Raw genomic sequence first — 22,507 nt, forward strand, 5'->3', positions numbered from 1 at the left:
TGGAGGGAAAAAATATTTTTTGAGAACAATGATTGAAACGAAAACATTCAAATGACGCAACGACGTCACAGCGCTAAAGAATGTAGCTAAAACGTTGATAAACTCGACAGGCTAAGGAACGAAAATGCTTCAAATAACTACAGAAATAGCCCACATTTAAAGCATGTGCTCATGTTTGACGATTTAAAGTGATATGTCGTAAAAAAAATCATATAAAATTACTCTGTGAGTTTTCAAAACAACAATTTAATTGTAATTACGTTCAATTATTTCAATATGGCCGCCTAGTTTAGCTTTAAACTCTTGAGTTGCACAGTTAAGGCCACATCTTTCATTCACAGCAGGTCAAAAATGTTCCCAAAAATTAACCCCAAAGCAAAACATTGTTTCTCTGTTTTCTGAACAATAAAAATTCAATCTGATTCCAGCTTTCGTATAAAGCGATTTATTAGGTCAATATACTTTACACTCGCCCCTTGTTTGGTCATTATTTCCTTCACATCTTTCGTTTTTTTTCACAAATAGCTGTCAACTGTGGATCCAACAGTCTCCAAACAAAACCGTCTTAACATGCAAATGTGCTCAACAAATTGTACGAAAACACAAAACAAAGAAAGAAAAATCCAGCTTCACCAAATGAGGACATGCACAACAGAACATTTTGGCCCTACATATAAATACTTAAAAAATCTTTACAGTCTCATCTCTTAGTGCCCGTTTGTACCTTTTCTTTTACCCATTTATATTTACATATTCACAGAAGAATAAATAAAAATGACAGCATATTGCCAAATAAATGATCCACTTCTCTGCTTTCAGACAAAATAATCTGCTCCTCCTGTTTGTGCTTCATGCGTTCTTCATTTTAAGTGTTTTTATTTTGAAATTTTGAGGCTTCTCTCTGGTTCACGGCCTGGTTCCTTGTTCTATTTGTTGGTGCTGACTCCTCACAGCGAACCTGTTGACGTGCACGGGGATTGGGACCACAATTTTGGGGTTTCTCACCGGTTCTCCAGACCGGTTGTTCACGTTGCCGGCTTTGATCCGTTTCCACTTTGCCCTGCGGTTCTGAAACCAGATCTTCACCTGCACCTCGCTCAGTTTGAGAGCATGCGCGATCTGCGAGCGTTCAGTCAGAGAGAGGTACTTTTTACAGTGAAACTCCTTCTCCAGTTCGAGCAGCTGCTCGCTCGTAAAAGCTGTTCGTCTCCTCCGGCTCTTCCCCGCCGAGCTGCCGGTGGGTAACGCCTCCTGAGAGCCGCCTTTCAGTTTGCTTTTCTGGGACAGGGAGCCACAGTTGTTCCCGTCCGAGAAACTTTCGTTCTCGCTGTCTGCGGAGCTGTCCTCTCGGTCACTGCACGCAGTGTCTGCGGATTTTAGGTCCAGCTTCTCGTCGTCTGAGCTGTAAAGTTTGGTCTCACCTAAAATGTGGAGAAAAAATAAAGAAGAAACACAATAAATCCCTCTTAATGAGCATTGAGGCCAAAAGCGACCATTACGCAATGGCTCACTAAGTAAAACATCAATCATTGCCCCTTTCAAGCAGAGGAATGGGGATAACAGCCTTGAAATCAACTCCAGAAAACAACGAAAATATATTTTTCACAACCAGTATTTAGAACTGAAACAAACGGCACTGTTAAGTTTCCAATTTGATAAACACTTTGCAGGTTTTTTACCTTTTTTTGGAAATTTAAACTTTAAATTTTCCTGTACCAACAATTTAAATCTACTAGTGGTCTCAAAATGAATTTAGTATGCTCTCAAATTCGACTAATCTTGATTTTTTTTAAAGGAAAAAAATAAGTCATAACCCAACCTACGGCCTGCTCCTAAAAATAAAGTTTCATTTATAAAGCTATAATTATAAAATAATGTGTCAAGGGCTCAAGATGTAAAGTTTGGCTGTTATCAAGTTGCACTGGCAAGAATTGGACACACGAGAATTTAACCATCTCTGTTACTGTGCAGTATGTCATGACTAATGCAAGACAGCATGTGCTTTTTAATTAAAATGATCTCTGAGACCAAATGCCAACATTTTCTACTTTTACGCATTTTTACGCACAGTGGCCATTTTTACGCAGCAATGTTTAAGTTTGAATTCAACAATTAAACAAAGAGGCCGAGCTTACCTGATATAGTTTGAAAAGTTTCTGAGAAGTTGAGCAGCTCGGAGCTTTTATCCCGGCTGTGCAGCTCCTCAGAGTGCGGACTCTCCTGTCTCCTCGCCCCGGGATCCGCTGCGCTCAAACGCGGGCCTGGAAGCTCTTGTGGTGGGTAGAAACTGTCCGGTGGATCCGAGAAACTTGGCATCGTGGTGGTGAGAGCGACCATGGACGGCACCCCTTGTCCTAAACTGGCACAGAACGTGTTCGTGAGGCGCCCTGCAAAAGACGCCAGAGGCGCGAGAGGAGGTATCCCAGACGATAACGGCGAGTGGGATAAAGCTTGAGGGATCACCAGAGGTCTGTACGGCATGAACATGGGGTAGCCCGTGTAGAGCAGGTGTCCCGGTCTAGGCTGAGGGGTCCCTATGAGGGAGTCGATTGAGAACGCCGTCCCTTGGCCGCCTGGTCTCTGCATCTTGCAGGCAAATACTTTTTTGTTGTGGAGGAAACTTGAAAAAAGCAGGTGTCCTTTTCCCCTCTGCGACGCGTAAAAGTTTCAGCGCAAAGACGGAGCGGAGAGAAAGTAGATCCTCCGCCGTGTTGTCATCACTGAGAGTGAGAGGAGTGCTTCTTCGGATCTCTGCGCAATCTCTCTCTCTTCCTGCACTTTGTTGTGAGCCCTGCCGCTACCTTTTCCCTCTTATTTGTCACACACTGAGACATAAACACACGCTCTCTATCTATCTACCAACTCCTCCCTCCGCCCCTCTCCCATGCACGCACACCGTGTGTGTGAGCAGAGAGAGAGAGAGAGGGCGAGAGCGCATTGGTTATCATCTGCAATACAAGAGGAATGAAAAGGGGGTGTTTCCCTGGGGGCTCATCCATCTTCCTCAAATTACGCTTCATTTCCTTATTCAGCCTCTGACTTTTTGGCCGTCTTGAGAGGCGGTAGTTTCCCAGTGGAGACCAAATAGACGGGTCGCCCCCCTCACAGCCCCCCTCTCCTCTTTTGCCAGGTTCACCATTGACTGCAAAACGGTGTGAGAGACTGCTGCAGCCCTTCCCCTTCTATAATCGTTGACCACACCAACCCAATCAGCTATTATTAATTTTGATTGATGATAAGTAATTACTCTGGATTCAAGGGACAGCGTAAAACAACGGAGCCTTTTGTTGGAATATTGGGGCCGATGGGCATCAGAGTGAGGAAGGAGGAGAGGCAGATGTTTCTCCGCTCTCTGGCCCTCTCTCCGCGGATAAAAACAATACGTTTGGCGGCTTTTGAAAAGAGAAGTGCTGCGACAATTGTTCCCTGGAGAGAGATACTCGGCGAGAAATTAGATTCACATAAAAGGGGTTTATGTGAGGTCAACTGCAGTGTGGACACTGTGGCCAAAGTCAAATCGAAGTGATTTCACTGCTTGAAGAGAACTGGACATAAACTTTAATATTTCTAGGTGAATATCTGTCAAGTTTTTTTTTTTTAAATAAATAAAGCTCATTTTACGCAGATGAAATTCATCCCTGATCAAAATGCATGTGAGGAGAAAAAAAATCACTTTCCTTTAAGCACCGGTTTAATCGCAGATCATTTCACCTTTTAAATGGCAATGGGTACTGATGATGATTAGCCCTATTGAGTCCGGGGTGCCCGGGCTCTCCAGCCGCTCGTCTGATTGCACGAGGACATAAACATATCACCAGCAGCTCTGATTAGCAGTGGAGGGCCAGGCCAGCCTAATTCACGTAATTGCGAGTGACTCCAGCAGCAGCACTGTTTGATCTACTGAAACCATCTTTTTATGGAGCAAATCTGATGTTACATTGCTCTTCTTTATACTTTATATTAGACATTCGTTTAATGAACAAATCAGATTTACTGTATTTTAAAATATTCACAATTTGTTACTTTTTATGATTAAAAAAAATGCAATTTACGATCCTTAATTAGAGTTTTAAAATGACTGACTGCAGAGTACTATATATTTTTTTGTAATTCAGTGAGGTAAATTAATTAGGCCTAATCGTGTTTGCTGTTAATTGAAATTGACCACAATGATGCATCAAAGATAAATCTTTATCTAGAGATGACGGGAAACTGATTGATGACGTTTACCTAATATCTAACATTTCTTAAAATCTCGTTACGTATTTCCGTCAAAATTCGACGTTAATAGTTCATCAGATAGAGAAGAACACGTTTGAATTTTTAAACTTCAAGTTTCACACGGTATTTCACATGATACAATGTCGTTTCAACTATTTCTTTCTGCCTCTTTAGGCGGGAAAAATAAATTTAAGCTTTTAAAAGTAATGTACTTATTATATTTTTCTCTGCAGACATAAAATGAACTTCACGATTTAGTGAAACGGCGTCAAACAGCATGACACAAGTCGAAGCATTAAGGAAAGCCTAGAAAAATAACTGATAAAATAAAAATAATAACGACAACAAATATGGCTATTGAGAGATATTTTATTTTCTTTAAATCAAGCTTATTTCCTTCATACAATCACAGTCATGTCAGCTGGAGTAACCATTTTTGCCAATATTTTATAGTAATTCTCAGTCTGCCTCGTGGGCACTACCATCAAACCACAATGGTGTTTTAAGATATAAAAATACAAACAACTATCAGGTGCAGAATTACAAAAAACCCTCATCTTAAAATAAATACAGTATAAAACGCTTGCATATATCGGTTCTAGACTTTATCAAGTCTAGCCTACAGCGCCCTCTTGTGGCGCAACATCAAAAATGTAACTGAGCTGAAAAATGATCAGGAATAAAAGTTACAGCGCAAACACCTGCTTCTGTCTCCTAAAGGGGAAAAACATCAAATCAAAAGTGCCTGTGTCCAGAACTACAGTTGATGTATCTGATGTTTACAGTAGAAACAGCAGCGTCATTCACACACATCAACTACCACTAACTAACTACAAAGTGCTCTCAGTGGATGTAACCTCTGTACTCCAGCAGCAGGTAGTTCTTGATGAATGTGGGCAGCTCCAGTTTAGGGACCACTTTGTGAACTCGCCTCTCCAGGTATTTTCTGATTCTGCAGCGAGCCAAGTGCTGCAGGGAGCGTGGAGTCATGGCCAAGGAGAAGATGGACTCATAGAAGTCTTTGTGCTCCTGTTGGACAAACCCCAGCAAAAATGGAACAGATAATTGAGAAAATAAATTTTCTTTAATAAGCTTTGTACTTTTGAAGATATCAGCCCTTGAGAGGTAAATAATCCAACTACAGTATAATAATCCTACACAACCTGAGAATGAATATTTAATTTCTACAATTTGAATTATTTTTGTAGAACTTCTTATTAAAAACATAAAAAATGATTCTGAATTTAAAGGAACAGGTGTCCAGGATAATGTAGCAATTATTTATCAATCAAGAAACTTCAATAAGCATTGATTTTGGAGGTGCTTTCATACTCCAGATACTGTGCCAAAGTCTGCAACTTTTCATGGATAAACTAGTGTTGTCAAAATGTTGGATCCATTTCGTTTAACTAAACACATGGATGAAAAATGGGATTAAAAAATGTATGCTAATTTATTGCACTCTGATGCCATCACACAACCAGCTAAAGTAGCTTTGTAACTCCGATTAGAGTACATGTGAAAATTCTCTGTGCTCTTAATTTTTATAATTTTTTCATGGATGTCATCCATATTCTATGGATTAACACCATCCTAGATTGACTAGTAAATGAACAATCTGCCCTCGATCTTAACTTCTAAAGCCAACAAAAACTTTTGACGCCATTAAGAAGCATGCTCTTTCTGATTGTTTTAAGATTATCATTGAGTCTACCTGTTATGCAACCTGTCTCAAACTATCAGCATATTTAATTAATTGTGATTGATTTCAAAGATTATAATTTATCTGGTTCATTTTTAATTGACTGACAGCACTAGAATAAATGTAAATGTAAAGAAGTAAAATAAGAAACAGATGGAAAAAGAACTGACATATTTGAACAGTATTAAACTAATAAAATTAAATTTGTGTTGCCTTGCCTTAACAACTTCTGGTGGCACAGACTCCACCCAGGTGTCTGTGACCTTGAGAAAAGTGTAGGCGTTGAGAAGAACCTCAATGGTGCGTGGAGACACAGAGCAGTGCTTCAAAACCTAAAAGAAACACCACAACCCAGACTAAATCCTCTGCATTCATATAATCATCACTGAAGTTCATGAGTTAGCCTGCGACTCCATAGAACTGAAGAAATAAAGTAATTAAACACTTGTGAAATGAACAGATTGGTCTTCCCTCCAGGGGTTTAACTGGAAATTATGCAATTAGTGCTAATTAATCTCCTATTAACACTTGCCTAATTAGGAACCAGGCATTTTGTCTCATGCACGTGGGTTCACTGATAGTTGTAGTCTGTTCCCTGCAGAGAGTGCATCACTTCATGTTGTGTCATGAGATGGGAGTGATTTGAATTGTGAAGTCGGGAAGATTGGAATATTGTAAGGAACAGTGAAGTGTTTCAAGAATTTCAAGGTGTAACATGTGCAGAAGTGACTAATTATGACAAATTGGCCACCTTGATGAATGATTGGTTTATAATGTAAAACGTTGTACTACTATAACAGAGTGCACTGATTTTCTATTCTGTAAATTATTTTTAGATTTTGATTTCTTACCACAGGCAGAGCTCCAGGCCACACCCGAATAGAACCATGGTTGAGCAAAGCACGGACAATCCTCTCGGGCTGATGGGAAATCTTGTAGCAGACCACCTTCAGGATGTTGTGCATGGGAGCTTCACCACCATAGTCCATTTCATTAACACAAGCTCCGTTTGCCAGCAGCAGATCCACTATGTCTGGGTTGGCATTTTTACATGCCATGTGCAGAGGACTGTGTTTGTCCTGGTCAATGGTGTGGATGTTGGCCCCGGCCCCCAGCAGGGTCTTGCATACTTTGAAGTAACTCTGAAGTTCATGCAGCTCCTGAGGTTGTGAACAAGCTGCATTCAGGGGGGTGAGACCCTCATCGTTCTCTTTGTCCACAGCGGCTCCGTAGTGTAGGTAGAGGTCTACATGGTCAGGGAGGCCGCTTCTGGCTGCCACGTGTAAGGGAGTGTCATCTTCATCCAGGGTGCGGCCATTAATAGCTGCACCGTACTGGAGGAGATACTTGGCACATCTGTGGACAGAATTCTAGATCCTTATTTTGAAATGTAATACAAGTTATCTTCATATGGCAACATCAATCATCAATGTTTATTTGTCTCATAAAAATCCTAAATGGGTGCTGGGTTGGCTCAGTGGTTAGAGCAGGTACCCATATAAAGAGGCTACAGTCCTTAGCACACTGGTTGCAGGACCGATTCCCAGTCTCAGCACTGTTTGGTGCATATTTTCCCCCATTCTCTCCCCCCACAAATACTGGCTCTCTTCAGCTATCCTATCTGAATAAAGGAAAAAAGCCCAAAAAATCTTTAAAAAGCTCTTATTTACCACCATACGCCATGATGCTCAAAACATGTTGATTTAAATTTCAAGGGAGATTTTAAAGGGTTTCTGGTCACCTTAGTTATGTCCATGTGCCCCATATATAGAGGCTGTTGTTCTTAATGTAGGCAATCAGAGATCGAATTCGTCCTGTGGCGTGTCATTCCACTCTCCCTATCCCTCAAATAAAAGTCCCTGAATAAATCTTTAAAAAAATCTTCAGAATTAGTTATCATGACTTTAACTCCCACTAGATCAGTCGTTTCACAACTGTTGGACCCAGAAGTGGGTTGTCCATCCTTGAAAAAAAATTGTAGAAAAAGTCAATAATGTATGGAAGCCCTAAGCAGACATACTTTAATAAATTTTATCCGATTCAGTTTTGCTTTAGAAAAAAGTAAAATTTGCTATTTCCCCCATGATAAACTGTTAAATTCCTAACCAAAATGTATATGCTATAACGGGAAAGGGAGTGAGATTTAATGTACGCATGTCCTCCCAGGGCCTCTGTAATGATGTGCTTTTTAAATATGTTTGTTCAGTCTCTTTGCTCAGTCATATGTTTAATTCCATCTAATGTCAAATCTGTAACATGTTTTCAAATTAACTGTTTGGGAAAAAACTGGGCCATGATTTCATACGAAATGGGTGATGTAAAGCAGTGGTGTTCAAATGGTGCGGTGAGGCACACCAGTTCTATGGGGAATTGTAAAACCACATGTCACTACAGTAATCATAAAACAAAAAAAAGATGCACAGTATAATTTGCATAATATCAGTATCAGAAAAAAACAGCATAAAAAGTTATTTATCAGTAAAAATGTGTGAAAATTTGAGATGATATTTACAAATGGTAATATCAGCCTAAAAGGGCCCATGTTGGCTGTCAATTCAGCTTATTTCAGCTATATTTTGGCCTATATTCAATATCAGTGGAATTGGATGTAAATATTGGCCTATATCAGTTGTCGATATTGGCCTATAATGGCTTTAAATATTGTCCTATAAAAGCTGTAAATATTAGCTGTATTGGCAGTAAATATCAGTCTATATATGCTGTAAATATTGTTTTTATGTATAAGTTTGTGGAGTTTTAGTCAGGACGAACAGACCTACATCAACTAACGTCGTCGTTTTGGCTCATCATCATTATTTAAACTTCATATGTGTTATAAGGACTGAAGATTTACATCTGAACTATATCTTTTAATATCCCTATTAGCTCAAATCAATCTGTAATAAATTGGCATATTGGATATCTTCAAAAATCCAATACCATGCATCCCTACAGAGGATACAGTAACATGTTGAATTGGCTATTTTGCATGCATGAATGTGGTGTGCCTTGAGATTTTAGCTTGATCTTAGGTGTGCCTTGGAAAAAAAACATTTCAAAACCACAGGTGTGGGGTCCTGAGAATGGACCAGTTAAGAACTACTGTTCTATATTATTCTACATTGTTCAATGTCAAAGATTTGAGAGGCAGGAGTTCTATGTTTAATTTGTTGATCTTGCACTTTTACGTACATCAATTCACTTCTTTTCTTTCAAACAAAATGTTTAATACCCTCCAATTAATAGCTCATGGTGTTAAAGATAAACAGCGCAACTCTAAAAAGATCAAGTTTTTGCCAGCCTCAGAGCAGACAAAGCCTCAAGCCCCCCGCTAAGATCTTTGGTGCCCCCTCCCTGGGGGGCCCCGGACCCCAGTTTGGGAACCAATGACCTAGAGAAAGCATATACAGGATGAAAAGAATAAGTCCAATCAAAGAACCGTAAGGAACTCCACAGCTAACTTTAGTGTATGTAAAAGACTCCTTAACATGTACAACTGTGATGGATGTAGAGGATATGGTTTAAGATATGGTAGTTATTCAAGTCTGTAAAAAGATGTGATGGTCAAATGTCTCAAATGCAGCACTGTGATCTGATATAATTAGAACAGACGGAAGATTGTGTGTGGTTCAATGGCAGGTTCAAATCAGAATTTTCAATATGGCAACCACCATTGTTGGGCTTGTTTTATACATTCAATGTTTGTAGGGTCATTCATTTAGTTTTGAGTTGATCTTTTAGCCTTAAACATTAATTAATTTTTTTTTAAAATCTAATGTTTTATTTAAGTGGCTGAGCCACTCCACAGTCCTTCTACAGACACTCTGACCGCTGATTTTCATTCAGCTTGTGCCAGGTGTGTACTTCAGTGTCATTGTCATGCTTAAAAAAATAGAAATCTTCATTTTAATAAAACTACTTCAATAATTAATGTTATACTTATCCATAATGTTTAAAAACATGTGGTTCCTCACAGGGTAATTGACCTCATGATTCCACTTATAGTATCAGGCTCTGTTTCACGTAATGGAGACGGTAAAGTGCCCTTTCATAAATCCTCACTTGGACAAACAGCTTTTTCTCTACAGGGGATCAATATATGGAAAACCTAACCTGTAGAGCTCAAACTGGATACTGACAGGGATCCTTTTAAACAGTTTTACTTAGTCTTGCTGTCATGTCTGATCTTGTCTTGCCTGTTTTACCGTGTTTTGCCAGCATGAAATTTTGTAACCTGTTTTGGTCTTTCTAGCTTACTGTAAAGTTTAGTCTCTACTACTTCTTGTGTGTTTATTGTTAAGTTTTAGGTATTTTAAAGGTGCATCTAGGGACTTGCTTCATACTGCTTCATACAAATAAACAGAAAAATAAATACTTTTGACAAAAATGTGATCAGACTTTTTAGTTATGTTCTACTGTACTTACTCGAGAGATTCAGGACTTGAACAAACATGCAGAGGCATGAGGCCTTCTTCAGAGACAGCATTGGCATTGGCACCATGGACAAGAAGCAGTTTGGTACACTCAGGATGGCCGTTTTCACAAGATTCATGCAGGGCTGTTGTGCCTCCAGGTGCCAGGTCTACATTGGCGCCTCTCTGCAGCAGGAGTCTCAGACAGTCTGTGAAACCCCGGCTTGCGGTGATGTGAAGGGGTGTTGTCAGCTCCTGCTCGTAACTCAGTGACCAAAGTCCTGCAAGTAAGGAGAACAATTGACACAAAGAAATCAACTTTAAATTCAACCTTTTCATCGCAAAGTATTGAGCAGACATGCCAGATATGAGTAATCCAACATAGTAGGGTTAGAATAACTCAAAACAATAACACACAAAAAGGCCAATACCCAAAACAGTCATGCACACAGCCTTTGGTCTAATATGAAACTAAAGCTGTATCAAACCTACTCAGGACTCTGTAGTTAAACCTGAAGTTCTTCCATTCCTCTATGTTGCTGGTGTCATAAATGGCATCGATAAGGTAGCAATACTCATCGTCGTCCATAATGCTGAGCATCGTCAACTCATCACCCACAAGCAGCGAGTTCCAGAACTGCAGAACACACCCATCAGCTTTAGCTGTGGCGATCACATCGCTGCGATAGTTCTTCTTTTTGTGCCACTTAATCTTAGGAGCTACATAAGCCATTCTCAAGCTTGCTATATAGCTCTAATATAATTTAAAGTTTAAGTAGGGTGTTTTCTCTTGAAGAAATAGGTGCTTATGCTTGGTTGTTTGTGCACGCAGGGCTATTTCAGGGTGGTGTTATGTGATATTTTGGCTGACCCAATGAACCTCATCAGTGCAGTGATACTGGAGCCAATGACCAGTGTGCTACAAGTCACCTGCACACTGACTCAGCTAATTAGCCGAAGTTAATCCATCATGCTTCTTTTAATTAATCAATGTTAGAAAATTTGAAAATTGTTTTGGATACTGGAAACATGAATCACTTTACGAATTAAAGGTTAAGCTTGGAGTAAGGGGCAATAATCTCTGGGGACCTATAAGCCAAAACTGACTTAAATCTTAGCCCTCTGCATACTGACAAACAACAAGCAGCTTATTTTAGTCTTCTGATAAAGAGAACAATGGAATTCAGATAATTGTGTCACGGACAACATGTGATGGATGCTATAAATACTGTCATGTGGTCTACGGCTCTAAATATGGCATCCCTTTCTTTTAATGCTGCCTCAGAGTGAAATGCATCAGTTACTTTCAGTTGCATAGTTAAATTATTTAAAAAGCAGGGATTCTTAAGTTTGTATGCTAATCTGCAGGAAATACAACAATGCTGTGAAGAATCATGAGAATTTCAAAATTATTTTCTAATGAAGACAGATGTCGTCTCCTACCTTCTCCTGTGGGGACCCAGCGCATTTCCCCTCCTTGTGGCTCAATGATGAGGTTTGCCGTGGATCCTCGAGGAAACATTTTCTGCATAGCCTCCAGGTCCCCTGTGTACAGAGCGTTTTGGACGACCACATCCTGACAGACTGCTGCAGGCAGGGCTGTGCTGGTCCTCAGTGGTGCCCTGTCTCTGGCCTCCTTTTTCAGCAGATAGTTATTGAGGTGATGGGAGGCCAGCTGCCTCTTGTACTTGTGTCTCTCCAGCATGTCCTCGTCGAGTTGAAGAGAGCGTAAGGCCATGGGTGTGAAGACAAAACTGCCTCGCGACATGCTGAATATCTCGCCCCTCGTGTTTAAATTGGTTGTGTGTGAGATCACTGTGATGAAGGGAGGTAAACTCTGAAAAGGCCTCTCTCTGTGTTTCTGCTGTTGTTTCTTTCTCTCTGGCTAATGTCCACTATGTGCCCACTGGCTGTTCACAAGGTTGGTTCACAGAGTTGTTTTGATATTCAGTATGAGGCCCTCCCTGCAGTGTGACAACTAATGCTATTTTTATGCCTCACATGCAGACACTTGAGCCTCTCCTGTTTGCCTCCAGCAAAGTTACAGCAGTGGAGTGTTTCTGTGTCAGGCTGCAGGTATTTAATGAGATGACACTCAAGTTTGGTGACAGCAATAAATGCTACTTTTGGTATGATAGAGCATGGATTTATGTAAAACCTACCTACTATAAAACCTTAAACCTTTAAGTGGCCCTAAAAAGCCTGTTTTCTTCTTCAGATTTGAACGCTGATTACATAGCACTGTCAACTTACATTTAGTGCATTTGGACATCTTGTACTCATAATTTACAGTCAGACAAGTCCATACAAACAGCCTAATAACTGTAATATTCAATTTTAGCATTCCCACCTGGGCTTTCGGTGTTTAACTCAAACTGATGTTAAAAAGTAACAGCCAACTTGAGCATGTGAGCAATTTCAAAGGTCAAATTTTCTCTGAGAGCATAAGCAAATAAAAATACCCTATTTGTAAGCCTCTGTGACAATGTTTTGGTAGAATTTCTTATCTGCTTTGCCCCCCACCCCCCAACCAAAACAGCCTTAATGGATTTTATGTATCCACATGGCTCCCTGCATTAGAACATTAGGCTGAATGACTGGCAACCGCTGTGTCACTCTGCCCCACGTGTAGTGTTCTGATGGCAGCGAGATGGCGCATAATTAAGCCTCTTAAGCCTACTCGCAAGCTTCTGACAAACATCGCTTTTGACTGATGGATGGCTATTTTCCAATGCTTGTGAAACACTTCAAATTCCATGTTTTACACTCAAAACCCATAGGTTTTCATGGCTGAGTAGGATGACCTAAAATTGGCTTTTTTGCCTCTTTAAAATATTCTTCATTCAGCTCCCAGTGTAAGAAAATGTACATATTTTAATGTATGCTTATCCTCCATCAAGGTGGCTGTAAGCTCTGTGGAAAACAAGGTCAACACCACAGGTGGAGGAATATATATAATATTTGTTGGGAGGTTTTACCTTCATTCCCATTTGAAAACACAGAAGCATCGCTGCATCTCATCTATACCTTAACGACTGTTCTGGTATGGAAATCAAGGTCATTTATTTTATGTTACAGTTTGGTAATAGATGCCACATTAAACTGAAGGCGAGTAAGAGTTTCAACTTTGAAAACACACATTACCAGAGAGAGACTAGGAATATTGTTTTTGCGGCTGGAGTACATCCTTTTAAATGATATACATAATGAGTTTATAATATGCATCTGGGCTACCTCCTCTCTACTTTGATGTCTTCCAAATGGCCCGGGTGTCATCAGCAAAACATGTAGGCACTTTCCCGCCTCATTGACTCCCAAATGTATTTTAAATATCATTCCTGGTAACGCAATTATTTAAAACGCTGAACTAAACACTTACTAATGGGGAAAAAGACAGCAACTTCGATAAATTCATTTCTCAAATGGTGGGCACTCGTGCTTCTTTTTTATTTTTTTTTCCCCTCAGAAGCGGAGGCAACTCTGATGGCAACAAAAAACATCAGTAGTAGTGACACCCCCTGCCCTCACAGCCCCCTGTGGACATATTAAATCTTTGGTTTCCTCACATTACCCACCAATAGCTGCCTCTTCTGAGGTTTTTTCTGCATGGTGGTCAACCGCCTTCCCTTCCCAAAGTGGTGAGAGGCTGGACATCAGCAACAGCCCTGATGAGAGTGAGACACTTCATTTATGCAATCATAGGCAATTAGTTCCCTCTGATTATGTGCCTCTTAATGCTGTTTTGAGTACTGTGGCACACAGTGATACAGAAAGAGATTAAACTATAGCCCTCCCTCCACACTGAGCAGTCATTTAATATACTGAGAACACAATCAAATGTACACAGTAATTACAGTAATATTAAATGCTAATGGCTTTGCAATTGGTTCTGTTGTTAGTCTAAGATAGAGTAAATGCACCCCAAGAAAGTCTAAGTTTAGAGAGTCACCATGACAGCAGAGCACTCAATTTTCCTTCAGGTAGTTCACTTAATAATGACTTACGTGTTAATCATTTCTCTTTCTATCTGAAGAGGCCAGATCACGTCAAGCAAATGGGCAACTTTGTTCCCATAAGAGCAATTGATATGCAATTTATCCTTTTCCATTCAGACCAAGAAAGAAATTGAGTTTGAGTTCCAGTTGTTAAAACAACTGTGAGGTCACCATGGAAACATGACAGCATAACGAGCATGCTTAATTGGCCAAGAACATTTTCTAAAGGGAAGCTAGTTACTGCATTTATAAAGTTGTGTTCTGATTGACATCCTTGCTTATATTAATCTGAGCTAATATTCTGACACTGATACTCCATATGGGCACATTAAGGTCGACACACTCAGTCAGCTTTAAGTCTGCAGTTCCATTAAATCTCCTTTTATGGCCGATCAACACTGGTTTACTTCCACGTGTATGGCTCATCAGAGTGGTTTTGAAAAGGTTCCCTGTTGCAAATCTCCCCCAGGTCTCATCACAATGCTCAAGATGTTGGTAGAGATCCTAAATGAATTTATAGAGCCTTGAATTTAACAGTCGCCCCAAACTACTCAGTGGAAGCATGATTACTTTTTCTGTACTCTCTCAGCTCTGAGCCTGCTACCTATAATGTATTGTATCGGTCTTTGCAGATTCCAATTGTCTCTCAATGCACTGATCACCACGCAAATAGCCCTCTGTTTCATCATGACAATTGAGAGGTTCATATTTCAACCTAATAGTCCTGTATAACTTTAACCATCTATCACAACCTCATTTCATTGCGGTTGCAGTTAATACGCGCTTCCCTGCCAAGTGGAACATTTTCTAATGATGCACTCTCACACGAAAACAAGGCAAGCAAGCCCGGGCTCTGCATCACTCACTAATGCACCCATCCATAATGTGTTCATAGCAGTCTGCCTAAAGGAGACAACAATGACTACCACTTGGCATGGGCATGAGAGGGGATATGGGGTAGGGTGCAAGACACAAAACCTAAATGGCCATGATAATCACGAACAAAGTCACTGCCATCAAAGACTGTATCACCCTCATAATAACATCCGTGGATTTCATATCATTACCAAGAATACTGGGAAACAACTAAAATGGGTATCTCAACAATAACAGTCATTGGTGGGAGTCACATCAAGTGCATTATCACAGTGAGCCCAGCTTTGTGGGATGTTGACAAGGGTCGTCTAATAGATGTATGTAAAGCCTGATGTAAACACCACCCTAATTAGAGAGACCTTTATCAGTTCCTGCATTTTATGCAGATTGGACCGGTGCAAACGCTGGTGTCATTATCCTGTAATCAAGTAGTATTCAGTTGACAGTGTCGTCTTTTAAAGACCTGATTAGAATGAACAACAAGGATACAATGCTGCATTATTTCCTCTGTCAGTTTATAAAAGGCCATGTCCATTTAAAAGCTATCTAAATAATGGATCTTGTCAAGGTTTGAAGAAATGCATTAAAGGTTAAATGATACTTAAAAAAAGATAACATTACTGTTCTTTGAAAGAGGCAGAACTATACTTTAAAAGGCTAAACCTGTAGCACACGTATTACTTTGCTGCTTTAAATGGTGAAATATTACTGATTTCCTGACAGACTAGGTTTTACATAGAGTCAAATTTGTCCAGAAATTCCTTGGGTATCTATTGATTACTCAGTACATTTTGAACCCAAGTCTGTTAGGTGTTACGTGAAGGACAACTTTTCCAAAATGTATATGGGACATTTCTACCTTTATTTTTTAGAAACAGGTTTTTTTTTTTACTTGGAACTAACAATATCAAAAATAACTTCTTGGCACTACTACTTCAATTTTTAAACAGCACATTACCAAAGTGCAGAGTTTCACATTTAAGGGAATGTTAAACGACATATATTCCTGATGTTTATGGATCTTTTCCCAATATTTTTTAATAATCAAGCAGTTCCAGAAGATATGACAGTGATTGGTACCATTGGTCTGACTCCCACAGCCTCTCCAACATGCTTCGCCACTAACCTGATGTCACTTCCTGTTGGTGGGTCTTTCCCACTTCTTTTTTATTCATTTTTTACTTTCTAGAGTAAAATGTTGGGTGCCATTATGTAGTCTAGATATAATTTTGTTGCACGTTTGAGACTAAAGCAATGATGAAACCCTGTTTCTTTTTTAACCGTAAGAGATAGTTCCCTTAAACTGATTTCTAGAGAATCATTACCAAAACTTTTTTTTTTTTAATGTACCTTCTTATTTATGCAGTCTCTTATGGTAAAGTAATGTAGTCATATGCTTAGATTTTATAATTACTTTTAAAATATTTTTTCAAACATTTAGGCTATTTGACTTTTAATACAAGAAATTTAACACAAGAAAATTTAAGCCAAGAATTATTATTATTATTTTCAATTTTAGGCCTAAAAAAAGTGGACATAGTTGTCATTTCCGTTGGCCATTCTTGGTTAAACTTTGCCAAGTATAACAACCTTTACTAGTCACATTTTTCATTTGGAAAATATAAAACATGGTAAAGTAACTTTGTTGCAGTTGGACGACAATTACAGACATCTCAAATTTGTTGAAAACATCGGTAAGTTAAGGCGGAAGGATGTTTCTGTTGAAAACTTGACGTTGTAAGCTTGTGAAGAGCAGGCTACCCTTTAGCTAACCGTCATCTGCATCGTAGCACCATCTACAGTTAGTAGCTAACCGCGAGTAATAGCTAACTAGTTTAGCTGATAGAACTTTGAATAAAACGCCTTCTGAATACATACCTGCAAAGTAGACATGGTCGCTCTTCAGGTAATTCACAAATCTTTCCACAAGAATTAAGCAGGGTCTTAAAAGTTGAGGGTGGAGTATAGTGAGAGGATAGTGCGATAAAGCATACATATAAGCTAACTAACCGACAGTAGCTTAATTTAACATGTTGCAAATGTAGAGGCAGGTGTGCACCGCATTAAGATGACTAGTAAGTAACTCGGGTGCTCTACTTATTCGAAATTTACAGATGATTATAACCTGTGAGGACATACTGGACTTTAAGATTCATAACAACGTGTACACGACATTTTTCTGTAATTAGTTGTAAATTTTACCCATGTCAAACTGCCATTCAGCAGAGGGGTGCATTACCACTTGCTAAGTTTTCTTTTCTTTAATCTTTGATACAATGCGATTCCTGTCTACTTGGTCTCAAAAAACCTCTACACATCAGACTGTACACATCAACCCCACTGTTAACCTCTATTATGGCTGACAGATCATACTTATAATATTGTTAAAACAACAAGCTAGCTAGCAAGCTTTAGGATGTCTGATTTTCTTTTTTATCACTATAACAGTTTAGAAGTCCTCAAACTATTATATGACGATCATTTTCCAGATATTAGTTAATGATAACGAGAAAAATATTTAAAACTTATGCATTTACTATCGTAAAGTTTGCGGTTAAATAATTTTGATTGGTTCGTAAATATTAGTACATCATTTATACGGAAATGATAACCCTGTGCCATCACTTAGGGTCACATATTACCACCCCTTATTCACAGACTGAGTCGTACTACTTTTATGATGTTAAATGTGCAATTACCCCATCTAGTGGCAATAATGAAGTGCTACTGCTTTTCCCAGATTAATCCCAAGGCACAATTGTTGGGGGAAAATGAGGCGAGGTTATCTTTGTTTATGCATTTATTGAGATCAATTTGCTCCTTATAACGTGTTTTAAACACTTATATTTTTTGAAGTCTTCATTTGGAGCTGGTGTACTTGGTCACAGCTTTAGTTCCTTCAGACACGGCGTGTTTAGCCAGCTCCCCGGGCAGCAGCAGTCTCACTGCAGTTTGCACCTCTCTGCTGGTGATGGTGGAGCGTTTATTGTACTGAGCCAACCGGGACGCTTCTGTGGCGATCCTCTCAAACAGGTCGTTCACGAAGGAGTTCATGATGCTCATGGCTCTGCTTGAAATCCCCGTGTCCGGATGAACCTGTGAGGAGATAGGGAAACAGGTGTCAGTAATAGTAGGCTACAGTCAGGAAAAACCGAGGCAATGAAAACTATGCATCTTTACCCACCTGTTTCAAAACTTTATAGATGTACATTGCGTAAGTCTCTCTTCTTTTTGCCTTTCTTTTCGCCTTCTTCTCGCCTGAGCTCTTCCCTTTTCTTTTAGATATTTCATTTGTCATTTTTGAAAATGTGTAGTTAATTAATTTTGACAATATTACGCTATTTAAACGCTGTATAAAGTCGTTTAGGAAGGAATATCCCAGTTTCTTGGCTCGTGCACAGCTGTTTATGTAGTGCGTTGATTAGTGACTGATTAAGCTCACCTGGTTTGTTTTTCTAGCACGTGCCACATTAGGATAATACAGTACTGTATCGAACTGATAAATGGATAAAACTGAGATCAACAGGCAAATCAGACGGATTACTTTCGATGCGACAGTCAATTAGACGTTAAGAATGCGGTCTCTCTCAGACTGGTGCCAACCTGCTATAAAGAGTCCCCTTTTGAGACAAAATTATTAATTGCACATACAAGTAGCATCCACTTGGTGGCACACTTGCACCAGTTTTTAGCCGCACGACATTACATTAGTGTGGTTACATTCCTGAAGTAGCATCCACTAAAATCCGTTGTAATCTTCTATATAGCTTGTAGTCTGACAGATACTTTAGACCTATGGGTGAATTTAGATAACATAACATTTACAGGAAAACACTTTTGACCTGTATTTATGGTTACATTCATTGTTTCTGTAAGCTCTCTCTGGATTTTTTTGCACAGGCCTGTGCTGTTTTCAGATAGATGAATGCACACTGAGGCTATGCTTATTAAAAATGTATGGTATTATGAGCAAGGAAGGATTAAAGTAGGCCCCGGAACCCCAGCCCCCAAACGCCCCAGTGTCATTTTGTCTGATTAAGTATGTAGCTGTTCAACAAAAGCAGATATTTTAGGAATTATTCCATATTAATGTGTAATTTTTAAGCTTTTCCTATACAGTAGAGCTCTATGTTAAATCTCCATCATTAGGTCAATGAAAGTATTTAGTGTTTATCTACTAGATGGCACTGACTGCAGAAGCCCATCAATATTTAAACTCTTTACTTATGGCTGGTTTTGAGTTTCTTTATCATCTTATGATTTATGAACAATCTTCACTCTTCATAACTGATTCAAATTCAGACAGAAACCCTGATGTATTAGATCAGCATTCACATTTACTGTGTGATGGATTTAAGTTTTACTTAGTGCTGCTACAGTAATGCTTCTATATTGTTTTTAAATAGAGGTATGTAACATTTCTTTTTCTTATTTTATCCACAAATGGAATGTATTAGATTATAATGGCTGTGGAAACATCACGGGAAGAGAGAGGGGACAAAATACAGCAAGGGGCCAATGGCTGGAGTGAAGCCAGGCGAATCAGGATGCAGCGGCAACGGCTGCATTGGAGACACACCATCAAAGGTAGGCTACCAAGGTATCACCTCCCTGTTTAAATTTTTTAGCCTATATTATTCGGACCTCTTTTGTTATATGGAGCGGTTTGACAAATGTCTGTATTCCATGCTGATATTTAACATAAAAAGTCTCTGCTTTAGGTCTTTATGTTGGATTTTGTTGGTATTTTATTCAGAATTCATTGAATTTAGCATCCAAATTGGCACAAAGTTAAAAATTGTTCTTGTCAATGAGTATAATGGCATACTAGACACAGACAGATCTGAACATAAAAATGTTGGTATTTGACTTAAAAGACATGTTTTTGTAAAGAAAAGTAATGCCTTTTACCTTTAATTCCCCTAATGTTTATCCTGATTTTAGTTGAATTTTCCATCCATCCATCTTCTGTAACGCTTATCCTGTTGGGGGTCACAGGGGCTAGAGCCTCTCCCAGCTGTCATTGGGCGAGAGGCGGGGTAGACCCTGGACTGGTCGCCAGTCAGTTGCAGGGATAACATATAGAGACAGACAACCAGGCACGCTCACATTCACCTACATTCACACCTAGCCAATTTAGAGTCAACAATTAACCTAACAAGCATGTCTTTGGTGGTGGGAGGAAGCCGGAGTACCCAGAGAGAACCCATGCATGCACAAGAGAACATGCAAACTCTGCACAGAAAGGCCGTGACCGGGAAGCGAACCAGGGACCTTCTTGCTGTGAGGCAACAGTGCTAACCCCGTGCCTCTGTACAGCCCTAGTTGAATTTGACCTCCTATAAATATATTATAGTATAAGCTAAAAAAGTAACTCAAACATACTTTCCCATCATGTCTGAAAGGGAATATGTTCTGCATGTTCAAGCCGTTGTATCCCTGATTGATGAGACACTATGAACTTCAAGGATCTGACCATATGTTAAAACTTTTCATCACTTAAATACATCTCTTTAAAACATGTTTTCATGCCATCCATAACATTCACACTGAAGCTTGGCATAGTTTTTTTTGGCTTCACTAGTGCTACTAAGATTCCACACAATTTTGAGATGGACACAGACCATAAATTTTCTTTTAAGTGAGCATGGGAAATTTACTACAACATCACTCACGATCAAACAGATTGTTAAGCTTACAGGATGTGAAGTAAATTAAAGGTAAAGGGAAGAAAAATAGCTTTAAGTGTTAATGCTTAACAATGAGATTTTTATGGAAGCTCTTTAAACAGTTTTGGGCTCATTACTTAAAAACCTTTGGCAACTTTGGGTTATCTATTAAATTTCTCCATATATTAGAAAAAAGAAACATATTTCTGTATGCCACACAAAAGCCTCTGTGTCATATCAAATCATAAAAAATCTGGCAAGCTGCAATTCAAGAATTAAATTCATTTAAGCAACATAATGCATTTCATTGAGCATCAGCTGAAAAAGATGCATATCTTTCTTCAGGTTTTTCATTAAAAACTTTTGCTTTAAAACTTCAATGACCCTGCAATATTTTCTTTGATTAACTGAAATGGGGCTTTTATTTGGTTTTTTGATCAGGTAAAGGACGTATTTGCTTTGATGAATGGCACTTAGGTGTTACAACTTCAATAGGTTTTTAGTGCCAGTTCTCTAGTATATTGCCCCTACTGTGTCCAGGGACTTGGACTCGTCTTCTCCTCTCACTCATGTCCTCCACCTGTGCTCAGCAGATAGTGAGCAGTAGATTACATACGAAAAGGCTCTTGTCTAAGGCTCCATTTATGCACGGTCATTTGCGACGAGTGAAAAGCAGCCATTGGTTGAATGTAATAGGAAGGCCATCTTTTTCTCTGTTGTCTGACAGATTTTTTTTTCTGTTTGCTTGTTTCATGTGTGAAGAGAAGATAGAATAAAGGTGAGTGTGTGCACATCTGCTGCCTCTTTACGTCTGACAGTCACAGAAAAAAAGAAAATTGTTGGCGGTTATGTTCATCACAGCCTGCCATATCAACATATTGCTAAGGGTGATGTGAAGTGTTGATGTTTTTCTGCAGCATGTAGCTTAATAGAACAAAGCATAGCTTGATACCTGTAGTGGTTACTGCGTTGTTGGCAAATGCACAAGTTTTTACAAAGCTTTGTGTACAAATATACCTGTTTTGTTGTCTGTGAACATATCCACACAAATAAAATTAAGGGCTTTCTTTTTTTCAACTTTTGAATAACTACAAGGGGCAAGTGTAGCATTTGGACTGTAAGAAAATATTGTTACAGTTGGTTAATGCAAAAATTATGTTTTCTTAAACCTCCAGTAATCAAAACTAACACTCTTGTAGGTATAAAAGCATTAGAATTCATGACTGACATAGGCAAATTATAAATTTTTTGCCCTAATTATAGCACAAAAACTAGTGCTATGTCGTGACTAACAGGGACAGTTGTAATTACAATTACATAACCCACTGTTCTGTTGGACAAAAGACCCTTTTTAGTGATATTTTATGCATAAATTGATGGGTTTTCTATATTATGACAGATTTATTATTAGATTAAAAAGTCTCAGAGTAGTGTCTTGGTCTCAGCCATCTGGTTTATTTTAAAGACATGTTTTTGGGCATTTTTTGCCTTTATTCATAGAGGAGGATAGTGGATAGAATCGGAAACAGGGTTGAAAGTGGGGGGTGAGACATGCATGAAAGGAGTCTCAGGCCCGGCTTGAACCCAGACCTCCTGTGTGCATGGGGTGCTCCTTCAACCACTAGGCCATCT

The 22,507-nt window shown here is 39.2% G+C and overlaps 3 protein-coding genes across 5 annotated transcripts; all 3 read right to left on the reverse strand.

The window, feature by feature from the left end:
• Window positions 1–481: 481 nt before the first annotated feature.
• gbx1 (gastrulation brain homeobox 1) lies at window positions 482–2,807 on the reverse strand. Its single transcript, XM_041804109.1, has 2 exons — window positions 2,136–2,807; window positions 482–1,421 (listed from the first exon to the last, which is right to left on the reverse strand). Exons 1-2 carry the CDS (start codon window positions 2,584–2,586, stop codon window positions 907–909), a joined length of 966 nt encoding a protein of 321 aa, XP_041660043.1. The 5' UTR covers window positions 2,587–2,807; the 3' UTR covers window positions 482–906.
• Window positions 2,808–4,574: 1,767 nt separating this feature from the next.
• On the reverse strand, window positions 4,575–12,468 carry asb10 (ankyrin repeat and SOCS box containing 10). Of its 3 annotated transcripts, none has more exons than XM_041802660.1 (5): window positions 11,779–12,451; window positions 10,349–10,616; window positions 6,775–7,279; window positions 6,142–6,255; window positions 4,575–5,250 (listed from the first exon to the last, which is right to left on the reverse strand). In XM_041802660.1, exons 1-5 carry the CDS (start codon window positions 12,101–12,103, stop codon window positions 5,065–5,067), a joined length of 1,398 nt encoding a protein of 465 aa, XP_041658594.1. In that variant the 5' UTR covers window positions 12,104–12,451; the 3' UTR covers window positions 4,575–5,064. The 3 variants fall into 3 exon arrangements, with proteins under 3 accessions (XP_041658594.1, XP_041658595.1, XP_041658596.1); XM_041802661.1 differs by lacking the exon at window positions 11,779–12,451 and adding an exon at window positions 10,828–11,141; XM_041802662.1 differs by lacking the exon at window positions 6,142–6,255 and having other exon boundaries at window positions 11,779–12,468.
• A 5,520-nt stretch (window positions 12,469–17,988) lies between these two features.
• On the reverse strand, window positions 17,989–18,612 carry zgc:92591. Its single transcript, XM_041803930.1, has 2 exons — window positions 18,391–18,612; window positions 17,989–18,302 (listed from the first exon to the last, which is right to left on the reverse strand). Exons 1-2 carry the CDS (start codon window positions 18,502–18,504, stop codon window positions 18,066–18,068), a joined length of 351 nt encoding a protein of 116 aa, XP_041659864.1. The 5' UTR covers window positions 18,505–18,612; the 3' UTR covers window positions 17,989–18,065.
• Window positions 18,613–22,507: the final 3,895 nt, after the last annotated feature.

The sequence above is a fragment of the Cheilinus undulatus genome, linkage group 13, assembly GCF_018320785.1.
Source record: "Cheilinus undulatus linkage group 13, ASM1832078v1, whole genome shotgun sequence".
NCBI classification, from domain to species: Eukaryota; Metazoa; Chordata; class Actinopteri; order Labriformes; family Labridae; genus Cheilinus; species Cheilinus undulatus.